At 44.6% G+C, this 12,890-nt stretch overlaps 1 protein-coding gene and 1 long non-coding RNA gene across 4 annotated transcripts in view; both read left to right on the top strand.

Moving 5' to 3' along the window:
- Positions 1–12,890, top strand: part of LOC112256011 (C-terminal-binding protein 1) — a 20,279-nt gene extending 7,389 nt beyond the window's left edge. For all 3 annotated transcript variants that reach the window (XM_024428933.2, XM_042325895.1, XM_024428931.2), the window contains 8 exons: positions 2,504–2,658; positions 6,446–6,590; positions 8,222–8,428; positions 10,551–10,765; positions 10,947–11,077; positions 11,183–11,310; positions 11,453–11,567; positions 11,704–12,890. In XM_024428933.2, the coding sequence (XP_024284701.1) occupies positions 2,521–2,658; positions 6,446–6,590; positions 8,222–8,428; positions 10,551–10,765; positions 10,947–11,077; positions 11,183–11,310; positions 11,453–11,567; positions 11,704–11,890 (1,266 nt within the window). In that variant the 5' untranslated portion in view covers positions 2,504–2,520 and the 3' untranslated portion in view covers positions 11,891–12,890. The remainder of the gene's footprint in view (positions 1–2,503; positions 2,659–6,445; positions 6,591–8,221; positions 8,429–10,550; positions 10,766–10,946; positions 11,078–11,182; positions 11,311–11,452; positions 11,568–11,703) is intronic.
- LOC121846927 lies at positions 4,056–6,439 on the top strand. The gene is made up of 3 exons (XR_006083928.1): positions 4,056–4,349; positions 5,693–6,164; positions 6,210–6,439. It is a non-coding gene; the product is annotated as an uncharacterized LOC121846927 (long non-coding RNA).

Raw genomic sequence — 12,890 nt, 5'->3', positions numbered from 1 at the left:
GGACCAAATGTTAACTGTGATTGCGTTGTGTGGTGTGGACACAGATCTGTGTGTTCAGTGTGCTGTACAGTATTCTACCTTCCCCTCCCCCTCTTCCTTCCCTCCTCCCCTCTCTCTCTTTTTCTCTCCATTATCTTTCATCTCTCCCATTCAGCCACTTACAATGCTGTAATAACTTGCTTTCCACTCCCGAATATGTTTCTGTTTAGCTGTTTTGGACCTGGTCAGAGGAGATGTGTGTGAGGGGTTAGAGCCTTTCTGTGTTGATCCAGGGAACGATTAGCCTCCTGTGGGATGAAGGACAGTACTATTTCCCCCTAAAAATGTGAGGCAAGGACACACACAGCACATATTTCCTGTTCATTGTGCAGTGGGGAACGGTATTTCCAGTTCCGGCCTTGACTTGCTTCCTCATTCTCCTTTTCAGGGGAGAAGGAAACTTTGATTCTAGAACAGTCTACTAGGGGAATACTTCAGGTTCAGGAAGTACAGAAAACAGCTTTGTAGGTGCTTAGTACTGATGCTGCTATTGTGAATGTTTTCATACTGGTGTCTGTTACTTGGACATTTTGTTTACTTGTATTCACAACAGCAGCATATTGTCTACATTGGAGGTATTGTTTGATCTTCATGATTGATCTTTGTATGATTATTCATGTCTGAGCTCGTAGGGGTCTTTGATTCTGTGATCAAAGGATCGTGTCTTATCTCATTAAAATTGACACACCAATTCACCCCTGGGGTGCTCAAATTGGCCGAATTACCACAATACAAAGCTCTCATATCATTATGGCCATGGATTGTCATGATAGTGGTGATAAAACATGCATGGTTTGTTCTTCTTTTTGGGGGGGGGCATTTTTGTCATCTTTGAAGAACATGACTGAAAAATGTGTCTGTGTATGTGAGAGAGTGCTTGTGTGATAGAGTTTGCCTGTGTGTGTGTACGCACACGTGCGCATCGGTGTATGAGCAGGTGTGCGTGTGTGTGTGCACTGGTAGCTGATGAGGGAGTGAGCTGAAGGAGAGGGGTGTGTCTACACTCCCCTGGCTCATCTGGGAGGGAGATCTCCTGTGGGAACAACAGTGGGTAGAGACGGTCACGCCATGTTTGTGCCAGATTGGCTCTGATCATAAATCACACAGCTCGAGCTGCTCACAGGTGCACTATTTTCCCTCTCCCTATGGTGGTTACAGTTACAATGCTACATTTAATATGAATGCAAATATAGATTTTATTATGCTGTATTGAAATCGAATGGGTTGATTCCTGGCATGCTCACTAAAAAAATGGTCTAATAAATAAAATGGCTCTGTTTGAAACATTTCACATGTGCATGTTAGAGGACAGCTCTGATATCCTTGTAGAACACAACTGGGGCTTTCTGAGGTGCTGACCTTATTTTCAGGAAGTAGCTTTGACTGTATGAGCATAGATGACAGTTCACTGTAGCAGACGAAGGAGGGATAACCCTTAGGTCCACGAGAGACACTGTTTAGAATATTGGACCCAAGGGTCGTTCCTCCTGATTCTCACAAGGTCATATCCTCCAGTGGAATGAAAGATATTTCCTTCCAGTTAGAACGGGGTCTGTAAATGTGTCAGTAAAGTGATGATGGGGATCTATTTCTCCCCGTTGATGTGTTCACATGAATCCCTCATTAGAGCAGGTGGAATACCATGTAGAACTGGTGCTCATATTGGGACTAACACCCGTGTTAATCCAGAAGACTGAATTGTGTAGGAGAGTAACAAGTCCCCTTGTTACTGTTATCTTCCAAAACAAGTGGATGTACAGTTAAAACACAGATTATTTGGGACAATGAGTAGCATCAGTGTAGAAAATGTGACATTCTAACAATTTGATGCACAGAGGATTTCCTGTTGCATTATTCTGTGCGTGAACCGTAGTGCAATTGACCCACACAGTTGCTCTTTTATATTGGTTTCACACTGAAGTGATTTAGTCATTTTATAGTTGATACGAGCATGGCAGTTGGGTAAATGTCATGTAAAGTTTAGTTACCGCTCTCACCATAGTTTGAATGGCTAATTTGATGAATTGCACCATCAGGGGGTGTTTCTCATTTAGTGACTAATTTTCTATGAAAGGCAATTGTCTGCTCCTAGCTGCTTTTCAAAAACATGCATGAAGATGACCTATGACATTTTAAATGGCTTTCCAGTCATGGATGCAATATTGACTTATTAAAAACCGCAAATAATTCTGAAACCCAAATAAAGTATGAGACCCCTTTTGGGATTTTTGTTTACTCGCATGTGAATCATTAACATACCAACTGACTACTGGATTTGTTGTGGTTTTAGGTGGAAAATAGTAAGCAAGATCATAAACACAGCTGCAATTTTCCCACACTGCCATGTCATATCACAACCCATACTGTAGACATACCTCTTTCCAGACTTACTGTCTGTGAGCGGTCCTTTACAGTAGACTATGATGTCAAATATAGTTTGTTTACCCATCCTCTCTGTCTACAGGCATCCGGCCCCCAATTATGAATGGGCCCATGCATCCCCGGCCCCTGGTGGCCCTGCTGGATGGACGTGACTGCACCATAGAGATGCCCATCCTGAAAGACGTGGCCACTGTGGCCTTCTGTGATGCCCAGTCCACCCAGGAGATCCATGAGAAGGTCCTGCCATGCTCTACATGTTATCTGTCTGCTCAGCCTCATTTACATGCTACCAGTTTCAAGTTAATTGGACTTAAAAAAGACACCCTGGCCTAAAAACAGTATTTGTTTACCATATTATATGCAAGACCCTGTGCTGTTAAACAAGTTTGTTCAAACACTGTAATCAACAATGTCCTAAAAACAATGACATAAACAACTCATTTACAATGACAGAAATGAGCCTGACAAGTATACATTTTTCAGTTAAAATAAATGGAATCTTCCTAATTAACAGAACAGTACAATAGACTTTATCTTTTTTATTTTAATTTATGTTGCCTTTTGGTAGGCAGCCATTTGTAAATAAGAATTTGTTCTTAATTGACTTGCCTAGATAAATAAAGGTGAAAAATAATAGTAATATAATAAGACTTGATTATATCCAGTGTTTTTCCCACAGTGCAACAAAGCAAAATGAAACATCAGAGGAAAACTGGCCATCTATACTTCCTGTAGTACTGATTCCCAGTGTGTGTTTTCTCCTGCTCTGGTTCTGAATGTATGGCAGGCTGAATCTTTGAGCTCTCCCTGGCCCTGCAGAAACAGATGGCACCCACATTCTCTCCTCATTCCCTTTCACAGGCCCATAACCACCCAGCTCCTTGCCTAATTAAAATATCCCCTTTCAGTTTAATTGAGCTACATGGTGGCTTTACACAGCGTATAAAGGGAGAAGTGGCAGAGCGTATGGTGCTAGCTGCAGTTGGGCTGATCATGAAATGGAACATCAAACGTGGTGAGAATAGCTGGGCTACCACTACAAGAGCCCAATGGAGAGCCCATGTCAAATCAAGTCAAATTTATTTATATAGCCCTTCTTACATCAGCTGATATCTCAAAGTGCTGTACAGAAAACCAGCCTAAAACCCGAAACGGCAAGCAATGCAGGTGTAGAAGCACGGTGGCCTGGAAAAACTCCCTAGAAAGGCCAAAACCTAGGAAGAAACCTAGAGAGGAACCAGGCTATGAGGGGTGGCCAGTCCTCTTTTTATTTTTATTTTATTTCACCTTTATTTAACCAGGTAGGCAAGTTGAGAACAAGTTCTCATTTACAATTGCAACCTGGCCAAGATAAAGCAAAGCAGTTCGACACACAACGACACAGAGTTACACATGGAGTAAAACAATCATACAGTATAAACAAGTCTATATACGATGTGAGCAAATGAGGTGAGATAAGGGAGGTAAAGGCAAAAAAAGGCCATGGTGGCAAAGTAAATACAATATAGCAAGTAAAACACTGGAATGGTAGATTTGCAATGGAAGAATGTGCAAAGTAGAAATAAAAATAATGGGAAAATAATGGGGTGCAAAGGAGCAAAATAAATAAATAAAAAACAGTAGGGAAAGAGGTAGTTGTTTGGGCTCTTCTGGCTGTTCCGGGTGGATATTATAACAGAACATGGCCAAGATGTTCATAAATGACCAGCATGGTCAAATAATAGTAGGGCCTATGGAACAACAACACCGCTATGGTTAATGAATTGCTATGCATTCGGATGACACATTACTTTAGTTCTATTTCTTTTATTGAAGAGTGCTGTATAACTGTCATCTGATGTACTAAACTTGAGAGCGTTGAGTTTGCAGGTATTGAACGAGGCTGTAGGAGCTCTGATGTACTAAACCTCATAGCGTTGTGTTGGCAGGTATTGAACGAGGCTGTAGGAGCTCTGATGTACTAAACCTCATAGCGTTGTGTTGGCAGGTACTGAACGAGGCTGTAGGAGCTCTGATGTACTAAACCTCATAGCGTTGTGTTGGCAGGTACTGAACGAGGCTGTAGGAGCTCTGATGTACTAAACCTCATAGCGTTGTGTTGGCAGGTACTGAACGAGGCTGTAGGAGCTCTGATGTACTAAACCTCATAGCGTTGTGTTGGCAGGTACTGAACGAGGCTGTAGGAGCTCTGATGTACTAAACCTCATAGCGTTGTGTTGGCAGGTACTGAACGAGGCTGTAGGAGCTCTGATGTACTAAACCTCATAGCGTTGTGTTGGCAGGTACTGAACGAGGCTGTAGGAGCTCTGATGTACTAAACCTCATAGCGTTGTGTTGGCAGGTACTGAACGAGGCTGTAGGAGCTCTGATGTACTAAACCTCATAGCGTTGTGTTGGCAGGTACTGAACGAGGCTGTAAGAGCTCTGATGTACTAAACCTCATAGCGTTGTGTTGGCAGGTACTGAACGAGGCTGTAGGAGCTCTGATGTACTAAACCTCATAGCGTTGTGTTGGCAGGTACTGAACGAGGCTGTAGGAGCTCTGATGTACTAAACCTCATAGCGTTGTGTTGGCAGGTACTGAACGAGGCTGTAGGAGCTCTGATGTACTAAACCTCATAGCGTTGTGTTGGCAGGTACTGAACGAGGCTGTAGGAGCTCTGATGTACTAAACCTCATAGCGTTGTGTTGGCAGGTACTGAACGAGGCTGTAGGAGCTCTGATGTACTAAACCTCATAGCGTTGTGTTGGCAGGTACTGAACGAGGCTGTAGGAGCTCTGATGTACTAAACCTCATAGCGTTGTGTTGGCAGGTACTGAACGAGGCTGTAGGAGCTCTGATGTACTAAACCTCATAGCGTTGTGTTGGCAGGTACTGAACGAGGCTGTAGGAGCTCTGATGTACTAAACCTCATAGCGTTGTGTTGGCAGGTACTGAACGAGGCTGTAGGAGCTCTGATGTACTAAACCTCATAGCGTTGTGTTGGCAGGTACTGAACGAGGCTGTAGGAGCTCTGATGTACTAAACCTCATAGCGTTGTGTTGGCAGGTACTGAACGAGGCTGTAGGAGCTCTGATGTACTAAACCTCATAGCGTTGTGTTGGCAGGTACTGAACGAGGCTGTAGGAGCTCTGATGTACTAAACCTCATAGCGTTGTGTTGGCAGGTACTGAACGAGGCTGTAGGAGCTCTGATGTACTAAACCTCATAGCGTTGTGTTGGCAGGTACTGAACGAGGCTGTAGGAGCTCTGATGGCGTTGTGTTGGCAGGTACTGAACGAGGCTGTAGGAGCTCTGATGTACTAAACCTCATAGCGTTGTGTTGGCAGGTACTGAACGAGGCTGTAGGAGCTCTGATGTACTAAACCTCATAGCGTTGTGTTGGCAGGTACTGAACGAGGCTGTAGGAGCTCTGATGTACTAAACCTCATAGCGTTGTGTTGGCAGGTACTGAACGAGGCTGTAGGAGCTCTGATGTACTAAACCTCATAGCGTTGTGTTGGCAGGTACTGAACGAGGCTGTAGGAGCTCTGATGTACTAAACCTCATAGCGTTGTGTTGGCAGGTACTGAACGAGGCTGTAGGAGCTCTGATGTACTAAACCTCATAGCGTTGTGTTGGCAGGTACTGAACGAGGCTGTAGGAGCTCTGATGTACTAAACCTCATAGCGTTGTGTTGGCAGGTACTGAACGAGGCTGTAGGAGCTCTGATGTACTAAACCTCATAGCGTTGTGTTGGCAGGTACTGAACGAGGCTGTAGGAGCTCTGATGGCGTTGTGTTGGCAGGTACTGAACGAGGCTGTAGGAGCTCTGATGTACTAAACCTCATAGCGTTGTGTTGGCAGGTACTGAACGAGGCTGTAGGAGCTCTGATGTACTAAACCTCATAGCGTTGTGTTGGCAGGTACTGAACGAGGCTGTAGGAGCTCTGATGTACTAAACCTCATAGCGTTGTGTTGGCAGGTACTGAACAAGGCTGTGGGAGCTCTGATGTACTAAACCTCATAGCGTTGTGTTGGCAGGTACTGAACGAGGCTGTAGGAGCTCTGGTGTACCACACCATCACACTAATGAGGGAGGACCTTGACAAATTCAAGGCACTGCGGATCATTGTCCGCATAGGCAGCGGCTTTGACAACATCGATATCAAGTCGGCTGGAGATTTAGGTGAGATCCTGCTGTGCTCTCTCTCAACTATGGATGTCCACCTAAAGACTTACAGGCTGTGAACTGATCACTAGGTGAAATCTTCTATTATTTTCTGCAAGTTATGATATTCTATTTAAATAAAGTGCAATTGCTCAGATCTGCATAATAAAAAGTACCAGTCAAAAGTTTGGACACATACTCATTCAAGGGTTTTTCTTTATTTGTATTAGTTTCTACATTGTAGAATAATAGTGAAGACATCAAAACTATGAAATAACACATGAAATCATGTAGTAACCAAAAAAGATTGAAGCTGCCTTGATGACAGCTCTGCAAATGCTTGGCATTCTCTCAACCAGCTTCATGAGGTAGTCACCTGGAATGGATTTCAGTAAACAGGTGTGCCTTTTTAAAAGTGAATTTGTGTAATTTCTATCCTTCTTAATGCGTTTGAGCCAATCAGTTGTGTTGTGACAAGGTAGTGGTGGTATACAGAAGATTATGGCAAGAACAGCTCAAATAAGCAATGAGAAACAGCATGAAGATCAGTAAATCTGGAAAATTTCAAGTACTTTGAAAGTTGCTTCAAGTGCAGTTGCAAAAACCATCAAGCGCTACGATGAAACTGGCTCTCATGAGGACCGCCACAGGACAGGAAGACCCAGAGTTACCTCTGCTGCAGAGGATAAGTTCATTAGCTACCAGCCTCAGAAATTGCAGCCAAAATAAATGCTTCACAGAGTTCAAGTAACAGACACATCTCAACATTAACTGCTCAGAGGAGACTGCGTGAATCAGGCCTTCATGGTTGAATTACTGAAAAGAAACAACTACTAAAGGACATCGATAAGAAGAAGACTTGCTTGGACCAAGAAACACGAGCAATGGACATTAAACCGGTGGAAATGTGTCCTTTTGGTCTGAGTCCAAATTTGAGATTTTTGGTTCCAACCCCCGTGCCTTTGTGAGATGCAGAGTAGGTGAACGGATGATCTCTGCATGTGTGGTTCCCACCGTGAAGCATGGAGGAGGAGATGTGATGGTGCTTTGCTGGTGACACTGTCTGATTTGTTTAGAATTAATTCAAGGCACACTTAACCAGCATGGCTACAACAGCATTCTGCAGCGATACGCCATCCCGTCTGGTTTGTTCTTAGTCCCACTATCAGACCCAAAACACACCTCCAGGCTGTGTATGGGCTATTTACCGTGATGGAGTGCTGCATCAGATGACCTGGCTTCCCCAATCACCCGATCTCAACCCAATTGAGATGGTTTGGGAGGAGTTGGACCGCAGAGTGAAGGAAAAGCAGCCAACAAGTGTTCAGCATATGTGGGAACTCCTTTAAGACTGTTGGAAAAGCATTCCAGGTGTTGCTGGTTGAGAGAATGCCAAGAGTGCAAAGCTGTCATCAAGGCAAAGGGTGGCTCTTTATAATCCATTTATAAAATAAATATATTTTGATTTGTTTAAAAACTTTTTGGGTTACTACATGATTCCATATGTGTTATTACATAGTTTTGATGTCTTCACTATTATTCTACTGTGTAGAAACTAGTAAAAATAAAGAAAAACACTTGAATGAGTAGGTGTGTTGTAACTTTTGACTGGTACTGTAGCTGTTTACATTCGTCCTGTCCTCTAATAGGGATAGCAGTGTGTAACATGCCAGCAGCATCGGTGGAGGAGACAGCAGACTCTACACTGTGTCACATCCTTAACCTGTACAGACGGACCACGTGGCTCCACCAGGCGCTGCGCGAGGGCACCCGGGTCCAGAGTGTGGAGCAGATCAGGGAGGTGGCGTCTGGGGCGGCGCGGATCCGTGGGGAGACACTTGGCATTATTGGCCTCGGTTAGTGTGAGATATTACAGTACAATGTTATATTATAGATGTAGGATCTTCATATGATCACCCCGTTGCAGGATAATTTTCCTCCAATGCAGGACATTTAAAACTTGAAGTGTATTTGAGGTTTAAAAAGGCTTTCCATGTTGACATTTCAGACTTGATTTTCCCTTACGAAAAATGTATCAACCCCTACAAACATTTCCATTAATTACACTGCTCAAAAAAATTAAGGGAACACTAAAATAACACATGGTAGATCTGAATGAATGAAATATTCTTATTAAATACTTTTTTCTTTACATAGTTGAATGTGCTGACAACAAAATCACGCAAAAATGATCAATGGAAATCAAATTTATCAACCCATGGAGGTCTGGATTTGGAGTCACACTCAAAATTATAGTGGAAAACCACACTACAGGCTGATCCAACATTGATGTAATGTCCGTAAAACAAGTAAAAATGAGGCTCAGTAGTGTGTGTGGCCTCCACGTGCCTGTATGACCTCCCTACAACGCCTGGGCATGCTCCTGATGAGGTGGCGGATGGTCTCCTGAGGGATCTCCTCCCAGACCTGGACTAAAGCATCTGCCAACTCCTGGACAGTCTGTGGTGCAACATGGCGTTGGTGGATGGAGCGAGACATGATGTCCCAGATGTGCTCAATTGGATTCAGGTCTGTGGAACGGGCGGGCCAGTCCATAGCATCAATGCCTTCCTCTTGCAGGAACTGCTGACACACTCCGGCCACATGAGGTCTAGCATTGTCTTGCATTAGGAGGAACCCAGGGCCAACCGCACCAGCATATGGTCTCACAAGGGGTCTGAGGATCTCATCTCGGTACCTAATGGCAGTCAGGCTACCTCTGGCGGGCACATGGAGGGCTGTGCTGCCCCCCAAAGAAATGCCACCCCACACCATGACTGACCCACTGCCAAACCGGTCATGCTGGAGGATGTTGCAGGCAGCAGAACATTCTCCACGGCGTCTCCAGACTGTCACGTCTGTCACATGTGCTCAGTGTGAACCTGCTTTCATCTGTGAAGAGCACAGGGCGCCAGTGGCGAATTTGCCAATCTTGGTGTTCTCTGGCAAATGCCAAACGTCCTGCACGGTGTTGGGCTGTAAGCACAACCCCCACCTGTGGACGTCGGGCCCTCATACCACCCTCATGGAGTCTGTTTCTGACCGTTTGAGCAGACACATGCACATTTGTGGCCTGCTGGAGGTCATTTTGCAGGGCTCTGGCAGTGTTCCTCCTTGCACAAAGGTGGAGGTAGCGGTCCTGCTGGTGGGTTGTTGCCCTCCTACGGCCTCCTCCACGTCTCCTGATGTACTGGCCTGTCTCCTGGTAGCGCCTCCATGCTCTGGACACTACGCTGACAGACACAGCGAACCTTCTTGCCACAGCTCGCATTGATGTGCCATCCTGGATGAGCTGCACTACCTGAGCCACTTGTGTGGGTTGTAGACTCCGTCTCATGCTACCACTAGAGTGAAAGCACCGCCAGCATTCAAAAGTGACCAAAACATCAGCCAGGAAGCATAGGAACTGAGAAGTGGTCTGTGGTACCACCTGCAGAACCACTCCTTTTATTGGGGGTGTCTTGCTAATTGCCTATAATTTCCACCTGTTGTCTATTCCTTTTGCACAACAGCATGTGACATTTATTGTCAATCAGTGTTGCTTCCTAAGTGGACAGTTTGATTTCACAGAAGTGTGATTGACTTGGAGTTACATTGTGTTGTTTAAGTGTTCCCTTTATTTTTTTGAGCAGTGTATAATCCACATAATAATTCACATTTCTTGTTGCTGCAGGATTATTTTCCTGCTGTAGTAAACTGGCTCAAATTAAGATCCTGCACCTGTACATTGTATTACACTGCCCAACTGGCTGTTAGCTGAAGATAACATGGTCGGTATAATGAATAAGAAATTGGTTCTTTAAATATGGGCTTGTTTAGTAGAGTTCGATGGCCTTTCTGTATGCCATTTTGAGCTGTGATGTGTTACAAAACATGCATAGTGAATGTGTAAGGAATGAATCTTTATTGTATCTCTTTGTTGTAACTATTTACTTGTCTGGGTATTACTCAAATGTCCATGTTATTGTCTGTCCTCAGGTCGTGTTGGCCAGGCTGTAGCACTGAGAGCCAAAGCCTTTGGGTTTAATGTGATATTCTACGATCCGTACCTGTCTGACGGGGTGGAGCGAGCCCTGGGCCTGCAGCGCGTCAACACCCTCCAGGACCTGCTCTTCCACAGCGACTGTGTCACCCTCCACTGCAGCCTCAACGAGCACAACCACCACCTCATCAACGACTTTACCATCAAACAGGTCGGGGCCGTGACACGCAAATGCACGTACACAGACAGAAATATATAGACACTCACGCACGGAAGCCTACTGGATCCATGTCACTGCACTGGGGGATTTAAATCTACTAAGAAGACCAATGTAGCATGTCCTTTACAGTTGTGTTCTGCACGGTCTACATATTTTATATGGTGTGTTGTAGATGCGCCAGGGTGCGTTCCTGGTTAACACAGCCCGAGGGGGGCTGGTGGAGGAGAAAGCCCTGGCACAGGCCCTGAAAGAGGGGAGGATCCGAGGAGCGGCCCTGGACGTCCACGAGACAGAGCCCTTCGGGTGAGCTAACTTTAAATTATTCTACTGTCTTCATTCTACTGCTATTTATATGATACTGTGTTGAAGTGATGTTAACAATAAATTCCCATGTTCCTTCTGTCTCAGTTTCAACCAGGGCCCTCTGAAAGATGCTCCAAACCTCATCTGTACTCCCCACGCTGCCTGGTACAGTGAACAGGCTTCTATTGAGATGAGAGAGGAGGCAGCCAGGGAGATCCGCCGAGCCATTTCAGGTAACACCATAACACTAAGCATGGGTATTCTCGGGTGGATTCTTGTCAGGCTCCCCTCTCACTAATAAACAACAGCAAAGCCACAATAACAACTCCCCAATAAGCACATTGTGCTTCATCAGTGACTGTTTCCTGCTTCCAGGTCGTATTCCAGACAGCCTGAAGAACTGTGTGAATAAAGAGTTCCTAAGCCAGACTAGTCACTGGGCCAGTATGACCCCTGCTGTCAGTCACCCTGAGGTCAATGGGGCATACAGGTAATACATCCACTGTTGGTACAGAATAACATGTAGATACAGGCACTGTATGCATATTTTGCACAGGCCAAAATAAAATGTTGGGTGTTATTTGTTGATGCTGGTGACTCATTTTCTGGGCATCCTCTCCTCCCAGATACCCTCCTGGTGTTGTGAGTTTGGCCTCTGGGGGGCTCCCTCCGCCTGTAGAGGGGATCGTTCCTAGTGCCGTGCCCATCACACACAGCCTGTCCAGTGCCGCCCACCCCCCTCGCGCCCCCTCGCCGGGCCAGCCAGGCAAATCAGAGTTGGACAGGGATCAGCACCCCAACGACCAGTTGTAGCCCCGCCCCACAGAGCTCTCTGTCCAACCATAGAACTCTCCTGGTCTTCATCACCCCAAAGAGGAATGGAACTGAAGCATCATGGGTTCTAAACAGCTGCCATGAAACAGACAGACTCACAGAGGTCCATTACAGTTCATCTGGTCCAACCATAGTGGAGTCGGTCGTCTTTTTGAAACTTTTTTTTGTGTAGAAAAAAAACCCAAATAATATTGTGGATTCGAAAAGAGAAAAATATCCTTTAAAGCCCATCCTACTGTTTAGACTATAGTTTGTCCAAGTAACGTGGGCGAATGTCTGTTTGTGTCCTATGGGTTCTTGTTAAAGCAAAAGTAGTTGATTATAACATGATTGTAACTGTTTGTGTACAGTTTTTAGAAATATGAAAACAATTATTTGTAGTGCAGTCTAAAAGAAAAACAAGGGTGAAAACTAACCAACCGATTTTAAAAAGACAATAGAATATTTGTTTTATATGTTTCCCAACAAGCCCCAAAAGAGGCAGCTTTTGCACAGGTTCTCAGGAAATGGAGTTTCCCTAGTTCTTTTTCTTCTACACCACATAGTGCTTTGTTTTTCTACCCACCTGCCTCTGGTCTATATATTAGCAAAAATACTTTAAGTTCCATTTGTTCTTTCAGTTTAAGGGGCATGTTGTTCTGTAGTCTTCAGCCTCTGTATAAATGTTAAAACTGTGCATTTTGGGAGAGAAGACCCCCCCCTGTCTTGTGCATACCTGACGTACTGCTTGCCTGTGTCAGTGTGACTTGATTGTAACGTGTCTGAGAAGAGAAGCAGCTCCCAGCTGCACAATTAGTAGCAGACATACATTGCCTCTCTTCTGGTGAAGTAGTAGGTTAGCAATATACAGTATACATACTATATATTACAAAATATCATTATTTTTGGTTAATCAATATCCAAAAAGAGATGTTTGTGACTGTATGCATTTGTATGAATTATTTTAAAAATAAATAAAAGTCCCTGTTGAAAGGTCAAA

The sequence above is a fragment of the Oncorhynchus tshawytscha genome, linkage group LG08 (genome assembly GCF_018296145.1).
Source record: "Oncorhynchus tshawytscha isolate Ot180627B linkage group LG08, Otsh_v2.0, whole genome shotgun sequence".
NCBI classification, from domain to species: domain Eukaryota; kingdom Metazoa; phylum Chordata; class Actinopteri; order Salmoniformes; family Salmonidae; genus Oncorhynchus; species Oncorhynchus tshawytscha.
Note: the sequence above shows the minus strand (reverse complement) of the source record. Positions and strands in the feature narration are given on the sequence as shown.